This window comes from Copadichromis virginalis, linkage group LG14, assembly GCF_057382275.1.
Source record: "Copadichromis virginalis isolate Kocher_CV1m ecotype Utaka linkage group LG14, C_Virginalis_male_GT1.1, whole genome shotgun sequence".
NCBI lineage: Eukaryota > Metazoa > Chordata > Actinopteri > Cichliformes > Cichlidae > Copadichromis > Copadichromis virginalis.
The window spans coordinates 16,267,671-16,292,118 of NC_140631.1; the positions used below are offsets into that span (position 1 = coordinate 16,267,671).

Here is a 24,448-nt window from a genome sequence, read left to right on the forward strand (position 1 = left end):
TGGATGGCAATGTTTTTGTCTTTTACTATTATTAATTGTATTCAGGGAAAGGTAATACTGTGTTGTATTATATAAAATACAAGTAGTACAAGCAGCAGTAGTAGTGGGTGGTGCACTGGGCCGGCCCAGGGATCACTGGACAGAGGTTGTCCATGTTTTCATCCTATCAGTACCGTGCCCTCCTCACTCACTCCAGACAGACACAAACTGCTAGCTGACAAGGTAAGACATCACTAAAGCTTTTATAAACTGGAACTGGCGGATTTAATTCTTGCAGTCATTTATAATAATCTCTGCATGAGCGCTTGTGTCCCCATTGCGCGCATCGAACCAGCCTTGCGCGATTTTCACTCTAACCTCGATTAGTCTGTGCCTTTTCAAAGTAAGGCGGCTTCACACGTGATCTGCGTGCGTGCAGTTACTTGCACTTTTTATACTCGCCAACAGCTTCAGTATTTGTGAATATCCGAGGATTAAAGATGCTTTTAAAGTGACACTCTGATAGCGGGAATGATCCCCTCTCTCGCTCTCCCTCTCTTTCGCTCTCTCTTTCACACACGTGCGCGCGCGCGCGCACACACACACACACACATGCACACGCACATACACACCCACGGTCTCTGCGCAATATATCCACACACATCGACCCACCCTAAACTTTCTATGACCTGAAGACAAGCTATTTTAGTTAACAAAGGCATGCTTCAATAGTATCTGGAATGCTGGTGTGTTTATCTGCATGTGTTTTTTTGGGGTTTTTTTTTAGTGTCTACAAAGTCTTACTTATACTACAATGCTTATTGCACTTAAAAAGTTAAAGTTAGGGCCATATTGTAGTGTAATATGCCTTTATTTTTCTATCCTCAGGATTTTCCATGGCTGCAAACTCTCAGTGTGTACTTCTTGTTATATTGCTTAATTTTCTGACATTATCACTTGGCACTCAAGATGACCTTATGATCAGTACAAGCGATGGGAAAATTCAAGGGAAATTGCTTTCTGTGCTGGGTTCGGATGTTAGAGCCTTTCTTGGAATTCCCTATGGAAAACCACCTGTTGGGAAATTAAGATTCAGAGCGCCAGAGCCAGTAGAGAAATGGGATGGTGTGAAGGATGCTACCAACTTTCCAAATTCCTGCTACCAGATGCCTGATACAGCCTTTCCTGGTAGGACTCACATTAACACAACTGGGCACAATGCATGCACAGACATATAGCCACTACATAATATGAAATATTCAAAGGACTAAACAAAATCCAAACATAGTATTAAATAAATATTTTCAACATATTTCACATTGCTGTTATTTATATGTTATGTACACATGTTTTATCTAAACAATAACCAGAGAGTTACATTACTATAAATAAATTAATAATATTATTTTATAATTTATTTAAAAATAAAACCTGCAAAAATATTTATCATACCTGATAGCACTAATTCATCACTTGTTTGACTGATAAGTAATCTTCATTTTTTTTCTTTTTAGAGAGAGAGAGAGTTAGGATTGCAATCCACTTTAGACTGTTTTTTAAAAAACATTTTATGTTACCTAAACGCTAGCTTATAAAGGGTAGCATTTTGCTCTCGGACAGTTTTGTCATGCAGAGGTTTTTTTGCACTGTATTCATTTCAGAGTAATGCTTTAGTGGGGAGTGGCAGTTAGGAAACATGATCTCATTCGTAGTGTATGCATTCCCTTTCCCAACTAAACACTTTTTTTAATTGCAAAAGTAAATCTTGGACATGACCCATAAATGTTAAGCAATTTTTTTTTGTATTATTATTTTCTAGACTGATAAAGAATGTATCTCTTACACATTACACTTTCATATATTCCTTAACACGAATACACGAGTCAAAGTTTTCAAATGCCTTTCCCCTCACTCAAAAGAATTACTGCGGTTGGGCTGGCTGTATTTATAGATGAAGCCACCTGTCGGAGATTGTTGAACTACTGCAACGGATACCAGACATATATCAATGTAATAAGCACACTCACTTAATTTAGATATGACATCAGAGATAGAAATGAACCTAACTCACTGTTATCAGGTTGTTGTCAGTGATTCTCATTCTAGGTAAAAACAACCATACAACTGTACACAGTACATTAATGGTAAATTCAAGTTAATTTTTCTTCAAGCTAATAAAATGAAATGGACCGATGAATAAATTAATTTGAACTTGTAGATTGCAGTAATGTTGTCCCAATCAGGCTCTTCAAAATTATATAATTATACTACTGCTGTTATCTAACAAAATTCTTTCCAGGGTTCAAAGGTGTAGAAATGTGGAACCCAAACACTCCTCTGAGTGAGGACTGTCTGTACCTCAATGTCTGGTCGCCACGTTTCAACAAAACGCAGCCTGCACCACTTGCCCCTGTCTTTGTCTGGATTCATGGTGGTGGGTTCATCTCAGGAACATCGTCATTGGACATTTACGACGGCCGTTTCCTGAGTAAATCTGAAAGTGTTGTTGTGGTATCAATGAATTACAGGTAAGAGGTAATAAATACTAATAGTAATTAAATATAGTTATTATATGTAACTAGAAACTCTACACATTTATACAAGAAAATAAAATTGAGTATGACAAATCTGGGTGATATTCTTTTTAGAATAATAAGAGTAAGCAATATTGTGATTTAGCTTCAGTCATACATTGTCAGTATGCCTTATTGTTGTGGTCATCAATAACAGATTGGGAGCGTTTGGTTTCCTGTCTCTTCCCGACAACACAAATATCCAGGGTAATGCAGGCCTTTTGGACCAACGCCTGGCTCTTAAATGGGTTGCAAATAATATTGCAGCTTTTGGTGGTGATCCTTCTAAGGTAAATGCCTTAATTCTAGAAAGGTTTTTCACATGTTGAAACAATTTTAATTTGGCATTGTTTCCAGGTTACTCTGTTCGGAGAAAGTGCTGGGTCTGCATCTGTTGGCTTCCAGCTGCTCTCGCCGGGCAGCCAGGATCTTTTTCAAAGGGCTGTGATGCAGAGTGGCTCCCCCAATGCATACTGGGGCACAATTAGTCAGACTGAGGCCTGGGACAGGTAGTGTACATTTTTTTATCATCTTTGTCTTGAGCCAACTTGGTTGACTTAACCCTTGTATCTAGACTGACAAAATGACAAGTGTATTAAAAAGTCTGAAGATTTCCAGAGGCTGAAACCTGATGACTTTGCCTTTAGCTCCAACAATAGGTCGACATTCTCATTCATCCTCTGTCCATATAGGTACCGTTAGGATTTTATCAATACCAATATTGAAACTGATATTACTTACAAATATTAATACATCCTGATAGTCTGATATTATTTCTGATACTACCCTCCAGAGTTTAGTGTAAAAAGAATACACAGCAGTGGCTATAGTTAATTCTGAAGTGTTGGCTAGCACACAAATGGTGTTTTTCATTGCAGTCTTATACTAACCAGGTATCGAGGTGTTTAGTTTTGTGCTTCAGGTCAATGGCTGTGGTGATCCCACACAGTTAAAAATATCCTACTAGAGTGAGGGCTTGGCTGTTGTCCCAGGCTGCAGCTAAGTTTACAAGGATCTGCCAAATTTGAAGATACTTACACACAGTAGTCTTTCTGTATACTGACACGTTTAATTTTAACAATTCTTAGCAATCAGATTAACAGACTAACAAGAACACTGTGGCTTTGCAATAGATAAAAACATATATTATTTTTTGTCAAAAAAGGCTTTGATCACAGTAAAAAATAAATAATAATGTTTGTGTGTGTGTGTGTGTGTGTGTGTGTGTGTGTGTGTGTGTGTGTGTGTGTGTGTGTGTGTGTGTGGATATATATTTTCATTCAGTTATATATATTTATCTACTACAAAAAAACATGATTTTTGACTTCAATATTCAGTTCCAAAATCTACATTTGTCTTTCATACTATCTGTGAGATCATATTGTGTGACAATGTGACAATAAAAGTGATTTGATTTGATTTGATTTGATTTGCATTGAATAAAAGTTTGGTTCTATGAGTTCTTCCTTATTTTATTCTTTTTCAATATTTAGGTCTCTTATGCTGGCAAAACTTGTGGATTGTCCCTCATCTCCTGCAGCTCGTCTAGAAGCTTGTCTGCAGCAGGCTGATCCTCAAAAAGTCTCAACCAAGCAATTTGAGGTTCTCACTCAATCGTCACTATTAAGTCTTCCCTTTATGCCTCATGTTGATGGGAACTTCTTACCAGATGCAGTTGATGTGAGTACCCATATTTGGCATTTGGTTGACTTTCTTTAAGAAATATTTTTTTCGCTACATCATGCATCTCCAATAAGTGCTGTTCATACTTGGGTTTAAGGCAGTGTTTCCCAACCACTGTGCCGCGGCACATGGGTGTGCTGTGAAAAATGATCAGGTGTGCCGTGGATGATTAACTGGTTCCACCTGAGTAACGGGCAGAACAATTACATTCTCTTCAAATAGAGGGCAATACAACTATCTGCTCTAATTAAATTGGTTGCCAACTGACAGTAAAATAGTAGAAGACGAAGAATAAATGACATAATAATCATGCTGTGAGTGAGACAACGCAGCACATAATAGCAATAGATAAATATTTGAAAAGAAAAAGTAGTCAATCTGACCTGGATCCTGGAAAAAATTCCTACCCAGATGAGCAAATTTTCCTATATTTGGTGCGCGGGAAAAATATCAATGTGCTTTCTGTGACATTTTTGTTTGGTGGTGTGCCGTGTGATTTTTATAATGTGAAATATGTGGCGTGGCTCCAAAATGTTGGGAAACACTGGTTTAAGGAAAAAGTTGCATGCAACCAGTCCACATGTTGTCAAAAGAAAAAAAAAATAAACGTTTATACAATCAAAGGGAAGTATACCCTCTTTAATTCTAAGGTTATACATGAAAAAAAAATCACAATTATCTGGTTTTTACCAGATTAAATAAAATACAACCTTAGATGAACTACAGTACATGGCATCTTGCACCGAGTGATTTTTTAGTTATTAAAAACAAAGTTAAAGAAGCAGTGTGTGGAAAAAAAATATTAAAAAAAAAGTATACACTGTGACTCAGTAGCTTGTAGAACCATTTTCCACAGGAATAACTTGATGTAACTGCTTTATGTACGACTTCATGACTCTTCATCACTTTTGGCCCACTCTTCTTTACAATGTTGCTTCAGTTCATTGAGGTTAATGGACATTTGCTTATGCACAAGTCTCTTGACATCCCACCACAAACACTTGGTCTGGATTTTTTTTTTTTCATTCTGATGTAGATTTGCTGGTGTGCCTAGGTTAATTGTCCTGTTGCATGACCCAGTTTTGCCTAAGGTTAAGCTGTTAGGGAGACTGCTTCACATTTGAGCCTACTATCACAATCCCATCTCCACATTGGTCCTGTCTATCTAAAGGACATTGTTCCAGAAGTTTTGTGACTTCTTCAGTTGCAATTTTGCAACCTAAGCCATGCTGTCATGTTCAGTTTTGAGAGATAATTTCAGTTGTACTATCATGAATTTTAGTATTTAATATACTAGCAGAGGACTGTTGTAGCTATCTGGCTTTTTATAATTTCTCTGATCATTATGTGGTCTAATGTTGGATCACTTAAGAATCATGGACATCACATTGTTTGGAAATGGCCTTCCCAGACTGATGGGCAGAAACAGCTGATTCCTTGTAATCATGGCTAATATGTTTTCTGTCAACACATACTTGAATGTGAGGCCGGTTGGATGTGCTGCCATATTCTCTGAAACGCCTGTGGAGACGGCTTATGGTTGAGAAATGAACGTTCAATGCACGGGCGACAGATCTGGTTGACATTCTTGCTGTCAGCATGCCAATTGCACGCTCCCTCATTGCTTGTGGCATCTGTGGCATTTTGCTGTGAGACAAAACTGCACATTCCAGGGTGGCCTTTTGTTGTGGGCAGTCTGAGGTACACCTGTGCACTACTCATGATGTCACATCAGCATCCTGATGTGGCACACCTGTGAGGTGGGATGGATTATCTCAATATAGCAGATGTGCCCACTACCACACATTTGGACTGATTTGTGACCACTGTTTGGGAGGGATGGTTATATTGTGTATCTGGAATGAATTTTAGGTCTCTACGTCCATCCCATGGGGAATGGGAGCAGTAACAAAGGTGTTGCGTTTATATTTTTGTTGAGTGTATATATATCGTAGTGGTTAGACTACACGCCTTTGGAACAGAGGATCGCAAGTTCGATTCCTGCCTGGGGCGTCTGTATCCAGTAAGGGTGCTAAGGCTAGACCCCCTATGCTAAGCAAGCCTACCGCAGACATGAGCGAGACAGATAAATATGAAGGCATGCCGGCTCGGACGTCGCCCGGATCAACAAGGTCCGCGTCAGGTGTTGAGGAACCAGGGCACCCTGACGACAAGTGGGCTACTGGAACAAGAAGGCATCAGTGGGCAAGAGACGAAAACAGGGCATTGTTGGAATGCTACTACGCAAGTAACCCCGGCGGAAGGGGCTACATGAATAGGATGCGGGACCTATGGATTCTTCGATATCCAACATCCACAATGACGGCGAAACAACTAGTAGCTCAGTGTTCCAACATTCGAAAGAAGGGACTGCTCTCACAGCTAGAGATTGACGAGGTACAACACAAATGCTATGGCAAGGAGGAGTCAGGACGCCAGGTCAGGGGGGAGATATCATCACCCCCACCCGAGATTGGGTACATAGCCCCAAGTCCGATAGGAGAAGGATCGTTGAGTGCGAGAGGAACTGACCTGAAAAATAGGATCATGGCCAAGCTTGAAACCTGTATCCCCGTAGTCGGTTACCAAGATTACGTGAAGTACCCTCAGAAGGTCTGCTAGATGATGTTAATGCAGCACTATGGACGATACCTACAACCACGATTACCGACACTAACAAGCTGATCTACAATACGGCAGCGGTGATCAGTGAGATGCTTGGCTACAAGTTGAACAGCCACAAGGGGCAGTACCCTCCATGGAGAAGGAGGCTAGAGGGCAACATCAAAGTAGCACGGAGGGAGGTTAGCCAACTAACGGAGTTGCAGAAAGGTGCGACAAAGAAGGTGCATAAGAAATACAGCAAGCTGTCCATACCTGAGGCCTTGGAAACTGCCAAGCAAAGACTCATAGCCTTGGCCAGCCGCTTGAGGAGGTACACCAGAGAGATAGAAGGCAGGAGAATAAACCAGCTGTTCTCCACAGAACCAGCAAAGGTGTACTCTCAGTGGCAAGGGAACAATAAGAGAACAGCACCACCAAGGCTGGAGATGGAGCAATACTGGAAGAGCATATGGGAGAAGGACGCAACCCATAATGGCAATGCTCAGTGGCTAGTGGATCTGAGGGCAGACCACAGCGACCTCCCTGAACAGGGTCCAGTAACCATCACAGTGGCAGATATCCAAGAAAGGGTCTCCAGTATGAAGAGTTGGACAGCACCAGGGCCCGACATGGTTCACACCTACTGGCTAAAGAAGCTGACTGCACTCCACGAGCGTCTGGCAGCACAAATGAACCAGCTGCTAGTTAACGAGAGACACCCGGAATGGCTAACCGAAGGTCGGACGGTCCTGATCCCCAAGGACCCCAAGAAGGGACTGGTCCCCTCCAACTACCGACCAATAACCTGCCTCAGTACTACATGGAAGCTCCTGTCAGGCATCATATCGGCTAAGATGAACAGGCACATGGGTCAATACATGAGCGGGACACAGAAAGGGATTGGCAAGAATACCAGAGGCGCAAAACACCAGCTACTGGTAGACAGAACAGTCAGCCGAGACTGCAAGACCAGACTGACCAACCTGTGCACTGCCTGGATTGATTACAAGAAGGCCTATGACTCAATGCCCCACAGCTGGATACTGGAATGCTTAGAATTGTACAAGATCAATGGGACCCTAAGAGCCTTCATCAGGAACTCAATGGGGATGTGGCGTACAACACTAGAGGCCAACTCCAAGCCCATAGCACAAGTCACCATCAAGTGCGGGATCCACCAAGGAGATGCTCTGTCCCCACTGCTGTTCTGCATAGGCCTGAACCCCCTCAGTGAGATCATTAACAAGACTGGCTACGGATACCGACTACGGAACGAAGCAGTTGTCAGCCACCTCCTGTACATGGATGACATCAAGCTGTATGCCAAGAGTGAACAAGACATCGATACACTGATCCACACTACCAGGCTATACAGCAATGACATTGGAATGTCATTCGGACTGGAGAAGTGTAGTCGGATGGTAACAAGAGAGGGAAGGTAGTAAGAACTGAGGGGATTGAACTACCAGAAGGCAACATTGCAGACATAGAGGACAGTTACAAGTACCTGGGGATCCTGCAGGCGAATGGGAACCATGAAGAGGCCGCTAGAAAAGCTGCAACCACCAAGTACCTGCAGAGGGTCAGGCAAGTCCTGAGGAGTCAGCTGAATGGTAAGAACAAGATCCGGGCCATCAACACGTACGCCCTGCCCGTGATCAGGTACCCTGCTGGGATAATAGGCTGGCCAAAGGAGGAGATAGAAGCCACTGACATAAAGACAAGAAAGCTCCTTACCATGCATGGAGGGTTTCACCCCAAGTCCAGCACCCTGAGGCTGTACGCTAAGCGGAAGGAAGGGGGCCGGGGACTGGTGAGTGTCAGCACCACAGTCCAGGATGAGACAACGAACATCCAAGAATACATTGGGAAGATGGCCCCAACTGACCGAGTGCTCAGTGAATACCTCAGGCAGCAGAAACCCAAGAAAGAGGAGGGAGACGAGGAACCATCATGGAAGGACAGGCCCCTGCACAGTATGTACCACCGGCAGATAGAGGAGGTGGCTGATATCCAGAAATCCTACCAGTGGCTGGACAAAGCTGGACTGAAAGACAGCACAGAGGCACTAATCATGGCAGCACAAGAACAAGCTCTGAGCACAAGATCCATAGAGGCTGGGGTCTATCACACCAGGCAAGACCCCAGGTGCAGGCTGTGTAAAGATGCCCCAGAGACAATCCAGCACATAACAGCAGGGTGCAAGATGCTAGCAGGCAAGGCATACATGGAACGCCATAACCAAGTGGCTGGTATAGTGTACAGGAACATCTGTGCCGAGTATAATCTGGAAGTCCCGAGGTCAAAATGGGAGATACCCCCAAGGGTGGTGGAGAATGACCGAGCTAAGATCCTGTGGGACTTCCAGATACAGACGGACAAAATGGTGGTGGCTAACCAACCGGACATAGTGGTGGTAGACAAACAGAAGAAGACGGCCGTAGTGATCGATGTAGCGGTTCCGAATGACAGCAATATCAGGAAGAAGGAACACGAGAAGCTGGAGAAATACCAAGGACTCAGAGAAGAGCTCGAGAGGATGTGGAGGGTGAAGGTAACGGTGGTCCCCGTGGTAATCGGAGCACTAGGTGTGGTGACTCCCAAGCTAGGCGAGTGGCTCCAGCAGATCCCGGGAATAACATCGGAGATCTCTGTCCAGAAGAGCGCAGTCCTGGGAACAGCTAAGATACTGCGCAGGACCCTCAAGCTCCCAGGCCTCTGGTAGAGGACCCGAGCTTGAAGGATAAACCGCCCGCAGGGGCGTGCTGGGTGTTTATATATATATATATATATATGTGTGTGTGTATGTATGTATGTATGTATATATATATGTGTGTGTATTTGCGTGTTTGTGTACAGGGAGTGCAGAATTATTAGGCAAATGAGAATTTTGTCCACATCATCCTCTTCATGCATGTTGTCTTACTCCAAGCTGTATAGGCTCGAAAGCCAACTACCAATTAAGCATATTAGGTGATGTGCATCTCTGTAATGAGAAGGGGTGTGGTCTAATGACATCAACACCCTATATCAGGTGTGCATAATTATTAGGCAACGTCCTTTCCTTCGGCAAAATGGGTCAAAAGAAGGACTTGACAGGCTCAGAAAAGTCAAAAATAGTGAGATATCTTGCAGAGGGATGCAGCAGTCTCAAAATTGCAAAGCTTCTGAAGCGTGATCATCGAACAATCAAGCGTTTCATTCAAAATATGGTAAATGGTAAATGGCCTGTATTTATATAGCGCTTTAGTCCCTAAGGACCCCAAAGCGCAAAATAGTCAACAGGGTCGCAAGAACCGTGTGGAAAAACCAAGGCGCAAAATAACTGCCCATGAACTGAGAAAAGTCAAGCGTGCAGCTGCCAAGATGCCACTTGCCACCAGTTTGGCCATATTTCAGAGCTGCAACATCACTGGAGTGCCCACAAGCACAAGGTGTGCAATACTCAGAGACATGGCCAAGGTAAGAAAGGCTGAAAGACGACCACCACTGAACAAGACACACAAGCTGAAACGTCAAGACTGGGCCAAGAAATATCTCAAGACTGGTTTTTCTAAGGTTTTATGGACTGATGAAATGAGAGTGAGTCTTGATGGGCCAGATGGATGGGCCCGTGGCTGGATTGGTAAAGGGCAGAGAGCTCCAGTCCGACTCAGACGCCAGCAAGGTGGAGGTGGAGTACTGGTTTGGGCTGGTATCATCAAAGATGAGCTTGTGGGGCCTTTTCGGGTTGAGGATGGAGTCAAGATCAACTCCCAGCCCTACTGCCAGTTTCTGGAAGACACCTTCTTCAAGCAGTGGTACAGGAAGAAGTCTGCATCCTTCGAGGAAAACATGATTTTCATGCAGGACAATGCTCCATCACACGCGTCCAAGTACTCCACAGCGTGGCTGGCAAGAAAGGGTATAAAAGAAGAAAAACTAATGACATGGCCACCTTGTTCACCTGATCTGAACCCCATTGAGAACCTGTGGTCCATCATCAAATGTGAGATTTACAAGGAGGGAAAACAGTACACCTCTCTGAACAGTGTCTGGGAGGCTGTGGTTGCTGCTGCATGCAATGTTGATGGTGAACAGATCAAAACACTGACAGAATCCATGGATGGCAGGCTTTTGAGTGTCCTTGCAAAGAAAGGTGGCTATATTGGTCGCTGATTTGTTTTTGTTTTGTTTTTGAATGTCAGAAATGTATATTTGTGAATGTGGAGATGTTATATTGGTTTCACTGATAAAAATAAATAATTGAAATGGGTATATATTTGTTTTTTGTTAAGTTGCCTAATAATTATGCACAGTAATAGTCACCTGCACACACAGATATCCCCTTAAAATAGCTAAAACTAAAAACTACTTCCAAAAACATTCAGCTTTGATATTAATGAGTTTTTTGGGTTCATTGAGAACATGGTTGTTGTTCAATAATAAAATGATTCCTCAAAAATACAACTTGCCTAATAATTCTGCACTCCCTGTGTAAATGTATAAACAAATTAACTTCACAAAAACAACTAAACAACTTTCTCTCTTCCTTCTGCAGGTACTTCTAAGTTCTGGTAACTTTGCAAAGAAAGATGTGATGATTGGTTTAAATAAGGATGAAGGGACATATTTTGCTGTTTATGCAGTCCCTGGATTTAATAACACCGGTCAGAGTCTCATCACTAGAAAGGAATTCTTGGCAGGAGTGACGCTTGCAATGGATACTGCGAGTGATGTCATGAGAGATGCAGCCATTTTCCATTACACGGATTGGACAGATGTGGACAACAGGGTGAAAAACCGTGACTCTGTATGTAGTCTTGTTGGAGATCAAATGTTCATGTGTCCAGTGCTCGACTTTGCTCACAGGTAATGAGTAATTCTTATTGATCATATTTTTTAGTCACAGTTAATAAACACAAAACACGTCAGAACAAAGCCACGCCCACATGGTTCTAAGAAAAGGCATTGTATGTATATGTGTGAACTTCTGTATCTAAGTAAGAATGTGTGTGTGTGTGTGTGTGTGTGTGTGTGTGTGTGTGTGTGTGTGTGTGTGTGTGTCAGACCTCCAATTCAATTCAATTTCAATTCAATTTCTCTATTGTCCTGCTGACCAAAGGGTCGTAAACACAGGAAGCTTACATCAAAAGAAGCAGATCTTCCAGATAGGATGTATCTGCAATAAAACATTACAGCCCCCCCCATCCAGAACCTCGAGAATCTGGCTGTATCCATGCTGCCCTCCTGCTGCTGTTGATCTCTTTGATTGAGGCCAGTGATCAGCTGCATCCCTCTCTACAATTGTTTGAAATTATTCAACTGGAGTTTGGTTTCCAGCTTCTCTCTGTAGGTATCTTTACACTTTCTCAGCCCTGCCTTTAGGTCATGGTGTAGGTTTCTCAACTTGTCCTTGTTCCCAGGCCTGAAGATCCTCTACTTTTCATTCAGCATGTCCCAGTATGCAGTCTCACTGGCTCCCTGACTCCAGAATTCTTCTCACAGGCTTGGTGGCAACAGGAAGTCTTAGAACTGCAAGAACATACTGAGATGTTAACAGGACCTGGTTTTGGTCTGATCTACATAGTTGGCAAGGGCAGTGGCTTTGTATACATCCTGCATGTTTGCGTGCAGAAGATCCAAAGTTTTATTTTTTCATGTTTTGACCAGATACTGCTTTAAAGTTGGCATAGTGGAGGCTAGATATGGTTGAAACCGCCAGTGATGGTGATGAAAGGCTCTGGGGGTTTATGCTTTAGGTCAGTGAAAGTCCCGTGTGTGATGTCACATGCTGCTGACCCATTAGCTGCTACATAAACACGTATTAATATAGCGGAGAATTCTCATCGTAGATAACATGTCCTGGATTGCATCACCATTTATTAACAAACACTGCAATCTCTCCATCTTTTCTTCTTATTGCTCAGCTTGGCGTCTTTGTCAGCCAAACTATGAAAAAGTCTGATACTGTGGTGGTGTGGTCCAGGTACCTTTGTAAAGCATAATACACTGCGCTCCCGATACTGCCGATTACTCTGATGCTTTACCAGTTATCCACTTTTAAGAGACCTCACATTCCCCATGACGACCGGTGGAAAGGAGGGTTTATGTTTCCTTCTCCTTGATTATATTCTTACTCTGGCCTGGCACTGATTACGTCACCTTTTGAGTTCCTGCAGGATGACCGGTCTGGCTACAGGCAGCAGTGTTGTGTTTTTGAAAGTGCCAGATCCTGAGTGTGAGAGTGCCAGGTCCTGAGTGTATAGAAACACAGAGCCATTCCACTCAGTCTTACCCCTCATCATGACAAATATAAAAAAGACAGTGAGGACCATAAAATTACAAAAAAGACGACTAAGGTCTATAGTTTGTAAAAACTGAAATCTAAAAAAAAAAGACAAAAAGGACACTATGAATAAAACCGCAAAACACACTTAACTACGGAAGCTGCTGCAACAAACCACAATTCTCACAACATCTAGAGACTAAGAACAAGAACAAGACTCAACTCTTATGTTCTTGCGATTATTGCAAACAAATCCTGACAAAACACTGACAAATAGAGCTGGTTTAAAGAAATGCCACCTTACTAATAGTTTAAAGACCCCCGGAGAGCAGTCATTTTGGTTTTCTACCTTAGACCCCCGTGGAGTCATCATTTTGCGTTTCTACCTTTAAAAGCCGGAGAGCAGTCAGTCAAATGCTGGAGTCATTCATATGTATATTAGGTCGTTACCTAGGAATTCTGGAGGGAGGGGAGTGGGGGTGAGTGATTGAGGGGGTGGGGGAGTGGAGTGTTTCAGTTTGCCATCTTAGGGAGAAATCAACACATGTCCTTTGTATGTCCTTTGTTGCTGACATTTATTGATGAAAACTACAAAAAACCAACCATTTGTACACATATTTACAAATAATGATAAAAAGTGAGTGAGTACATTTCAACATTTTCAGCAATCACTCACAATCCTGGCACTGCCACGGTATCTGTCGTCTGCATTTACCACATGTGTACCTGTAGCAGTGAACACATCGCACAGTGGCCTGATTTTTTTTGCATCTGTGTTTGACCTGACACGTGGCCCTTTTTCCAGGGCTCGGTGTGGAGGGTTGTGTCCGAAGCAACTGATCTTTTCTTGCCTTCTTCGCAGCTACATGAGAGCGAGCCAACTCCCTTGCAAGCTCCACCAGGAAGTCCACCCGTCTTTCCTTCGTCCCGGTGCATGCTTGATACAGCACATGTGCATTCAGTGCTGCCATGTCAATCATGTTATAAAACACGGCGACTGGCCAGCGCCGTGTTCCTTTGCGGACAGTGTACTCCCGAACCATCTGGTCCATCACATCCATGCCACACTTTGTTTTGTTGTAAAGGGTGACAGTGTTTGGCTTCCTTTTGGTAGTGTTATCAGTCTGAACCACGCTGTGCATGCTGCTAAGAATATAGACTGTCTTCTTCCGTTTGGCCGCATACGCCGTCAGCGTGGCAGCAGAGGTTGAAAACACCTAAGAAATAAGATAAATTGTTATTTCCATAGCCCTTTTACACACAATGAAACACATAAACATAGAACCACAAAAGACCTGCAACATACCTGAGTGGTGAATTCATTGCGATCTGTCTGTCTAGTGGATTGAGGAATTTCCCTGCGAATCTTGTTGACTGTGCCGAGGATGGTGGTTTTCCGTCCAAGAAGTTTTTGCGCAAGTGAAAGCGATGTGAAGAAATTGTCCGTGGTAACATTTCTGCCCTTGTCTAGGAATGGTTCCATCAGCCTCATTACTACATTTTCAGAAAGTCTCTCCCCAGTGGGACGATTGGGGTCCTTGCCAAGATATGGGAAGACATTGCAAATGTACTTGGATTTTAGGTCGCAGGCCACCCAAAACTTGATCCCAAACTTGTCCGGTTTACTTGCAATATACTGCAGGAAACAGCACCGAGTCTTTGATGGGAAAAGCTGTTCATCAACGGTGATATGTAGACCAGGGTTGTAGCACGTGATGCAGTTGGTGACAAATGATCCCCACACACTGGAAATTGCAGCGAACTTATCAGTCTTTGCTCGATCACTGCGGGTGGACTTGTCATCAAAGCGTAGGTGTTGCATGATGTCTTGGAAGCGGTTTCGTGCCATAGTTCCAATTATCTGTGGGTTTCCCAGGTTTGCTGACCAGCAGTCATTTACCGATGGAACCCTGTAAACCCCCCGCAAGATGACAATTGCAATAAATGCCATTAGTTCAGGGAGGTCCATGAACCAATGAACATACTCCGTTTGCTGTGCATGTTGAATAGTCCATTCTTGAATGCTATGAAGCATGTCAAGAGTGATGAAACACAGGAAGCTCTGAAGGCGACTCGAGATACTTCTCCTGGCCTTAGCCGTTGGCTCTCCATCTGCAGTGTACGGTTCTATTGGGGTGAAAGGGAGACGGGTCCCCACATGTTCTTCACGCCACACTGTGCCATCTTTCGCTGTCTCAGTCCCCAAACAAGCTCTCTTTTTCGGTGGAGAAGCAGTCTCCTCATCTGCAGTGTGAACAAATTCTAATTGTGAGCAATGGGAAGGTCAAACAAACTTACTAACTACATCCACTTACTTGTTTGAAATGAAAAAGGAAATAACATTAAATGAAACTAACCGGAAGACTGATCAGACAGCTCTGAGTCCGAATCCGGCTGAACTTCTAGGTCTTCTCCATCCGAGTCACAAGGGTCGACTTCCGTCAGGATCATTTCCAACGCCTGCTGAGTAGTGAGTCTTCTCTGCATTTTCTTTCCTTGGAGAGGAGGTCCGTACACCACAGAATTCTTCAGGGCACTAAGCGGGGTACTGTGACGGGGCACACCCAGTGCTCTATGATTGGTGCACAATCATCTCTATGATTGTGCACCAATCAGAGCACTGGGTGTTTTTTGTACTGGGTATATATATGACACAATCTCACTGCACTTAGCCTAACCCTTCATTGCCCTGAAGAATTCTGTGGTGTACGGACCTCCTCTCCAAGGAAAGAAAATGCAGAGAAGACTCACTACTAGCAGGCGTTGGAAATGATCCTGACGGAAGTCGACCCTTGTGACTCGGATGGAGAAGACCTAGAAGTTCAGCCGGATTCGGACTCAGAGCTGTCTGATCAGTCTTCCGGTTAGTTTCATTTCATGTTATTTCCTTTTTCATTTCAAACAAGTAAGTGGATGTAGTTAGTAAGTTTGTTTGACCTTCCCATTGCTCACAATTAGAATTTGTTCACACTGCAGATGAGGAGACTGCTTCTCCACCGAAAAAGAGAGCTTGTTTGGGGACTGAGACAGCGAAAGATGGCACAGTGTGGCGTGAAGAACATGTGGGGACCCGTCTCCCTTTCACCCCAATAGAACCGTACACTGCAGATGGAGAGCCAACGGCTAAGGCCAGGAGAAGTATCTCGAGTCGCCTTCAGAGCTTCCTGTGTTTCATCACTCTTGACATGCTTCATAGCATTCAAGAATGGACTATTCAACATGCACAGCAAATGGAGCATGTTCATTGGTTCATGGACCTCCCTGAACTAATGGCATTTATTGCAATTGTCATCTTGCGGGGGGTTTACAGGGTTCCATCGATAAATGACTGCTGGTCAGCAAACCTGGGAAACCCACAGATAATTGGAACTATGGCACGAAACCGCTTCCAAGACATCATGCAACACCTACGCTTTGATGACAAGTCCACCCGCAGTGATCGAGCAAAGACTGATAAGTTCGCTGCAATTTCCAGTGTGTGGGGATCATTTGTCACCAACTGCATCATGTGCTACAACCCTGGTCTACATATCACCGTTGATGAACAGCTTTTCCCATCAAAGACTCGGTGCTGTTTCCTGCAGTATATTGCAAGTAAACCGGACAAGTTTGGGATCAAGTTTTGGGTGGCCTGCGACCTAAAATCCAAGTACATTTGCAATGTCCTCCCATATCTTGGCAAGGATCCCAATCGTCCCACTGGGGAGAGACTTTCTGAAAATGTAGTAATGAGGCTGATGGAACCATTCCTAGACAAGGGCAGAAATGTTACCACGGACAATTTCTTCACATCGCTTTCACTTGCGCAAAAACTTCTTGGACGGAAAACCACCATCCTCGGCACAGTCAACAAGATTCGCAGGGAAATTCCTCAATCCACTAGACAGACAGATCGCAATGAATTCACCACTCAGGTATGTTGCAGGTCTTTTGTGGTTCTATGTTTATGTGTTTCATTGTGTGTAAAAGGGCTATGGAAATAACAATTTATCTTATTTCTTAGGTGTTTTCAACCTCTGCTGCCACGCTGACGGCGTATGCGGCCAAACGGAAGAAGACAGTCTATATTCTTAGCAGCATGCACAGCGTGGTTCAGACTGATAACACTACCAAAAGGAAGCCAAACACTGTCACCCTTTACAACAAAACAAAGTGTGGCGTGGATGTGATGGACCAGATGGTTCGGGAGTACACTGTCCGCAAAGGAACACGGCGCTGGCCAGTCGCCGTGTTTTATAACATGATTGACATGGCAGCACTGAATGCACATGTGCTGTATCAAGCATGCACCGGGACGAAGGAAAGACGGGTGGACTTCCTGGTGGAGCTTGCAAGGGAGTTGGCTCGCTCTCATGTAGCTGCGAAGAAGGCAAGAAAAGATCAGTTGCTTCGGACACAACCCTCCACACCGAGCCCTGGAAAAAGGGCCACGTGTCAGGTCAAACACAGATGCAAAAAAAATCAGGCCACTGTGCGATGTGTTCACTGCTACAGGTACACATGTGGTAAATGCAGACGACAGATACCGTGGCAGTGCCAGGATTGTGAGTGATTGCTGAAAATGTTGAAATGTACTCACTCACTTTTTATCATTATTTGTAAATATGTGTACAAATGGTTGGTTTTTTGTACTGTTTTCATCAATAAATGTTAGCAACAAAGGACATACAAAGGACATGTGTTGATTTCTCCCTAAGATGGCAAACTGAAACACTCCACTCCCCCACCCCCTCAATCACTCACCCCCACTCCCCTCCCTCCAGAATTCCTAGGTAACGACCTAATATACATATGAATGACTAGCCAATTTAGCTTCCACTTCCAGCATTTGACTGCTCTCCGGCTTTTAAAGGTAGAACGGTAGAAGCCTGGAAATCCCAGTGTTAAAACTGCAAACCAGTATAAAAATGACAATTACTAACACTAACAATGTTTCTGCATTTTTTGTGTTTTTTCCTCAGTTTGTATGAACCACTTTATTTATTTTTCTGTTATGTTTCATCCATCTTGAGCTAACCTGTTGTAATATAATAATATATCTCTGTTATTTACACTTTGCAGGCTCTCTCAACATGGTGGTAAGCCTTTTGTATATTTATTTGATCACCACTCATCAGTCAATCCCTGGCCAGAGTGGATGGGTGCTATGCATGGGTATGAGATAGAATTTGTATTCGGAATGCCTCTGAATGCATCTCTGGGATACACAAAGGAGGAAGTTAATATGACCAAGAAGTTTATGAAACACTGGGCCAACTTTGCTCGTACAGGGTAAGCATAACCAGATGGTCAGACACTCACTCAACTAGTGTGAAGACCCTGATGATTCTTAGAACTGATTTATTGTCTGTTTCAGAAATCCAGGCCTTGAGGGAGCTAAGTGGCCTGTGTTTACTGTTCAAGAGCAGAAGTATGTCACACTGAATTATAAACATCCAGAAGAAAAGACAATGATGAAAGCCAAAGAATGTCAGCTCTGGAGCAAATTTATCCCAAAAGTCCAAAGCGTGTCAGGTTGGATACACAAACACCTACACACATACATGCATGACACATATATAAAGATCACTCTATATAGTCTAAATGAAAGTATATTTTCTTTAAATTTGGCAGGTTTAAAATGAATCTTAAATATAATCTCAGATGAAGTAAAAAAAAATTACATATTCCACAGTGTCATTATTTACTTTAAAAAAATGAAGCCGTCTCTGAAAAAGTAAGTGCTTCTGTAGGAATAAAGAGGGTGATCTACAGTCAGGTGTTGCTACTCAGATCTATTTGATTAACTGGTCACCACCAAGTGTGAACGCGTATAATAACTGAAATGTTGCCAGTTTGCTGGTCTGGAGGATTTGAGGAAAATACATCAGCCATCTCTTAGAAGAAACAATTGTTGCTGGGATATAGGGCTATTTCCAAAGAATTTAAGTCCTTCAATTATTAACCAGTGGAAAACATTAAAGACAGTTTCCAAGCACACCAGGAATGGATGTCTCAGCAAATTCACTTAAGGTTCAACACGTTTGAGGGAAGTTTTTACTTCCCTGCCCTGCGAACCAAAACTTATTTGTGCTTAAATGGAGGGAACAATACTGAGCCAGCTATATTGGTGTGTTTATCACAAGAGCTTGTCACATACAAAGACATGAAAAGTTCAAAAAATATAATTTAAGCATCATTTACAGCACTGTACTCAGGGGGTTAAATCAGGCCAGAATGATTTTATTGCACTTTTGGTGCAGATGTCATGAATTGTAGGACTGTACCTAGCACAAGAGAAGGGGAGAGAGCATAAAGATTTTAATGCTTTTTTAAGTGGCAGCTAATTTCAAAAGTTTTTATAACCTTCACAAATATCAGCAAACACACAAACTATTTATGTGCACAGTTTGTCTGTTAGCTAAAGTTACAGCTAATGTCCTTGAAATAGCTACTTTTTTTCTTTGCATTGTACTTCTGCTAAGGTAAAACTTTCTGTATTTTTTCACCTCTGCTTATTTTAAAAAACGAACCCTAATGTAAAGAAGAGTGCACCAAAATTCATCCACAACAATGTGAGAGGCTGATAAAGTCAAATAGAAAATGATCACTTCAAATTATTGCTTCTAAAGTTGGTTCTGGAAGCTATTGAAAAATATGTCACTCTTAGTTTTTCATAGCCTTTTTTTTGCATTTTGTCTTAGTTTTTGTTAAATAATGACACTAATGTCCACCACATTCTTTCTCTCAGTTTCTGTTTTTCCAATTTTAACATCCTGTAAGGACTAGATACTTTTTCATTATATCTTAATATGTAACACTTTAGAAGATATAGAGAGTGTACATTTGTTAACCATTACTGTAGTTATCTGTAGTAGGAGGCATTACATCAGGTTTTGTTAGGAAGGCGTTTAGCTTGTGGAGGAGAGTTTTGTTCTGTCTTGCTCCCCTTGTGTTTCACCTAAGTTTTGGAGGTCTAAGTGGGAGGAGAGGAGGGTCAGTCATCACTTCTCTGAGCATAGATCACACAAGGGTGAATAATACTGATACACCTCCACAATTAAACTTACTGTGGAATCATACACCACATAGCAGAATGATAAAATATTTTTTATTGGAAAAAGGAAAGGACAAAAAAAGAGAAACATCTAACAGTACACACACACACACACACACACACACACACACACACACACACGTGTAAACTAAAGCCGAAAGATTCTTTGTGAAATAACATCATGATGATGTTCTTGTGCTTTTTTCTCCACAGATAAACTGGTGTCTTGTCATAATGCAAGTGGGATTATACTCCGCTGTAATTATTTGTTCCTGCTCATGTTATTGGCTATAACTTTAACCTACTGATGGACTGAAGAGGCCTGTCTTCTACAAAGTTGAAGTCTGGTAAATGTAAATTTACCAGACAGAAAGGAGACGTGGCGTGTGTCGGTGCCTGTTGTGCCAATATATCAGAGTCCCAGTAAAGCATTGTCAATTGTTAATCCAGCTGTGCATAACATATATAAAAAAAGATGAACAAGGATGTAAACACAAAGTCACAAAAGGATGGTATTACACTTGGTAATACGCCTAATTCAAATTGCTTAACAATTACAGATAGAGTTGCTCTTTCTAAAGCAATAAAACATAATCATCAATCAAAATTATCACTGTATTTGACAAAAAATGTATTCCTCTATCAGTTATACATAATTTTTTTGTATGCATGCACTGTTGTATTTACTCTCAGACAGTGAATTCTCAGTAACTCAATGATGACAATAAAGGGTTGAACTGTTATGAAGAAAAAACTTTTGACATTTAAACAATTGTATGCAGAAAGTCTCATCATTCGATGTGAACAGGATGAACATATGGATATGGTACATATGTCCAATAGAGGATGCTGACAGGTAATGTGAGCAGGTTGAAGGATGACCCTGTGACCCTTTACCACTGGTCTTCCAATTCAAAATAATGTCTGGGATCTGCACCGGAGTGCATGGACTGCACAGGCAGTCACCTTTGACATGGGGCATTGGGCTCAAGTCATTTAACTATTCCATTAAAAAAAAAAAAAAAAACATTTAACAATAAATTAATACAAATATATTTGCACTCACACATACTATGTCCAGAGGTTATAAACTAAAATGTGCAAGAGTGCCCATTTACAGTTTTAAAGAGTACAACAAGCGTACAATTTGTACAATTAGTAGACCTAGTATGTTTGATTTGTTGTGTACCCTGAGTCTACATTTAGAGGCTGTTTTTAAAATTACTTTAAAACACAATCCGAAAACTCATAGAAAATGTAGCCATGTAGAAAAATTACTGAGATTGAAGAGGCAAAGCAGGAGACAAACAACAGACATATTTTATCTGAGTACACCACACCCTAGGACAGTTAACTGTGAGCACCGAATAGCCTCAACACACTGCCATTTGTTCTGAAATATTCAAGTAGAGTCATGCTTTAAATTTATCTGCATAAGCTGATCCAATGAGAGCTAATTTATTTGCACTGTTTTCCTTTGCTTTTATGAGAGCAGCTTTCCAGTCACGTTCATTGCTCCACACCACACAGAACTGTCAGGTCCCGGCAACCTACTAAAATAGTGAAGGCATGACCAGCCTGCACCCTAAACCCACTGCTCCACCCCTCCTCTGCAGCTGAGCCACAAACTACTGCTAACTGAATAATTAAACTGAACTGCCACAGCAACAACTTGTCCACAATGTGGATTTTTTTCATTACCAGACTGTATGAATTAAGGAAACAGTAGTTGAAGTTGTAACCTTTCTTTAGGACAAGCAATGAGCATAGGTAAAGCCAGCAGCACTTTTCTGGTGGTTTGTGCATGCACATTGTGGATGAACCTCTGGTCTTTGATGGTAAATGTGCATGGTAAGCTACCACTTGCTCTGCTTTCACTGCTCTGAGATCAGTTCCTATCCTTTGTGTGGAAACACAGCTTATACAGTGGGGCAAAAAAGTATTTAGTCAGCCACCGATTGTGCAAGTTCCCCCACCTAAAATGATGACAGAGGTCAGTAATTTGCACCAGAGGTACACTACAACTGTGAGAGACAGAATGTGAAAAAAAAATCCATGAATCCACATGGTAGGATTTGTAAAGAATTTATTCGTAAATCAGGGTGGAAAATAAGTATTTGGTCAATAACAAAAATACAACTCAATACTTTGTAACATAACCTTTGTTGGCAATAACAGCGGTCAAACGTTTACTATAGGTCGTTTACCAGGTTTGCACACACAGTAGCTGGTATTTTGGCCCATTCCTCCATGCAGATCTTCTCGAGAGCAGTGATGTTTTGGGGCTGTCGCCGAGCAACACGGACTTTCAACTCTCGCCACAGATTTTCTATGGGGTTGAGGTCTGGAGACTGGCTAGGCCACTCCAGGACTTTCAAATGCTTCTTACGGAGCCACTCCTTTGTTGCCCGGGCGGTGTGTTTTGGATCATTGTCATGTTGGAAGACCCAGCCTCGTTTCATCTTCAAAGTTCTCACTGATGGAAGGAGGTTTTGGCTCAAAATCTCACGATACATGGCCCCATTCATTCTGTCCTTAACACGGATCAGAAAAACAGCCCCATAGCATGATGTTTCCACCCCCATGCTTCACAGTAGGTATGGTGTTCTTGGGATGCAACTCAGTATTCTTCTTCCTCCAAACACGACGAGTTGAGTTTATACCAAAAAGTTCTACTTTGGTTTCATCTGACCACATGACATTCTCCCAATCCTCTGCTGTATCATCCATGTGCTCTCTGGCAAACTTCGTCCTGTCCCCTTGGCAGAAAAACAGCCCCATAGCATGATGTTTCCACCCCCATGCTTCACAGTAGGTATGGTGTTCTTGGGATGCAACTCAGTATTCTTCTTCCTCCAAACACGACGAGTTGAGTTTATACCAAAAAGTTCTACTTTGGTTTCATCTGACCACATGACATTCTCCCAATCCTCTGCTGTATCATCCATGTGCTCTCTGGCAAACTTCAGATGGGCCTGGACATGCACTGGCTTCAGCAGCGGAACACGTCTGGCACTGCGGGATTTGATTCCCTGCCGTTGTAGTGTGTTACTGATGGTGACCTTTGTTACTTTGGTCCCAGCTCTCTGCAGGTCATTCACCAGGTCCCCCCGTGTGGTTCTGGGATCTTTGCTCACCGTTCTCATGATCATTTTGACCCCACGGGATGAGATCTTGCGTGGAGCCCCAGATCGAGGGAGATTATCAGTGGTCTTGTATGTCTTCCATTTTCTGATGATTGCTCCCACAGTTGATTTTTTCACACCAAGCTGCTTGCCTATTGTAGATTCACTCTTCCCAGTCTGGTGCAGGTCTACAATACTTTTCCTGGTGTCCTTCGAAAGCTCTTTGGTCTTGGCCATGGCGGAGTTTGGAGTCTGACTGTTTGAAGCTGTGGACAGGTGTCTTTTATACAGATGATGAGTTCAAACAGGTGCCATTCATACAGGTAACAAGTGGGGGACAGAAAAGCTTCTTACAGAAGACGTTACAGGTCTGTGAGAGCCAGAGATTTTCCTTGTTTGAGGTGACCAAATACTTATTTTCCACCCTAATTTACGAATAAATTCTTTACAAATCCTACCATGTGGATTCATGGATTTTTTTTTCACATTCTGTCTCTCACAGTTGAAGTGTACCTCTGGTGCAAATTACTGACCTCTGTCATCATTTTAAGTGGGGGAACTTGCACAATCGGTGGCTGACTAAATACTTTTTTGCCCCACTGTATCTCCAAGTACACAAGCTTCAGTGATTTGTCATTGTGACAGATGATTTTCCTCTTCCTCACCACCTTGGCCAACCTGTGAAGTAGAGGATGGAATGTGAAAAGTTGTTAATAACTCCTTTAGCAAGGAATGCCTTGACGATGTTGGAGAGGGGGCTGTAGTTCTTACTAAGTCAGGCCTAATAAAAAAGAGACGTTGCCTAGGTTAATTTTAAATGATTATTAATGTGTAAAATGCACCCTTGCTGTAGTGCTGTATGCACAATTAAAAGGGGGTGGTGGTGGTGTCTGCATGCCTTCCTGTAAAAATCACCACACTGTGGCTTTATTTTTTATGGTTGGGATTCATCGTGTACATATCTGAATAATTATATTATTCAGAAAACTATTATTGGGTTTTTGTTTGTTTGTTTCTGATCACATAACTGTGGTTTTGAGCTATATGACAGACTCATACTTGATTACTCCTTCTTACTCATTTCAACACATTTCTTAGAATTCACACATTATTATATTGAAATTAAAAACTGTCATGGCCTTTCCATTCACTCAGGAGAGTTATTATGTTTAACTATGGA

The 24,448-nt window shown here is 42.4% G+C and overlaps 1 protein-coding gene across 4 annotated transcripts; it reads left to right on the forward strand.

The window, feature by feature from the left end:
• Nucleotides 1-143: 143 nt before the first annotated feature.
• On the forward strand, nucleotides 144-21,194 carry LOC146693734 (acetylcholinesterase-like). 4 transcript variants are annotated; one of them, XM_085429585.1, is made up of 10 exons: nucleotides 145-222; nucleotides 868-1,167; nucleotides 2,279-2,507; nucleotides 2,710-2,842; nucleotides 2,910-3,061; nucleotides 4,046-4,232; nucleotides 11,380-11,690; nucleotides 18,169-18,378; nucleotides 18,464-18,621; nucleotides 20,357-21,194. In XM_085429585.1, exons 2-10 carry the CDS (start codon nucleotides 876-878, stop codon nucleotides 20,449-20,451), a joined length of 1,767 nt encoding a protein of 588 aa, XP_085285711.1. In that variant the 5' UTR covers nucleotides 145-222; nucleotides 868-875; the 3' UTR covers nucleotides 20,452-21,194. The 4 variants fall into 4 exon arrangements, 2 of the variants coding, with proteins under 2 accessions (XP_085285712.1, XP_085285711.1); XR_014914793.1 differs by lacking the exons at nucleotides 18,169-18,378; nucleotides 18,464-18,621; nucleotides 20,357-21,194 and adding exons at nucleotides 11,944-12,170; nucleotides 12,245-13,549 and having other exon boundaries at nucleotides 144-222; XR_014914794.1 differs by lacking the exons at nucleotides 18,169-18,378; nucleotides 18,464-18,621; nucleotides 20,357-21,194 and adding exons at nucleotides 11,944-12,170; nucleotides 12,273-13,549 and having other exon boundaries at nucleotides 144-222.
• The last annotated feature ends 3,254 nt before the right edge of the window (nucleotides 21,195-24,448 follow it).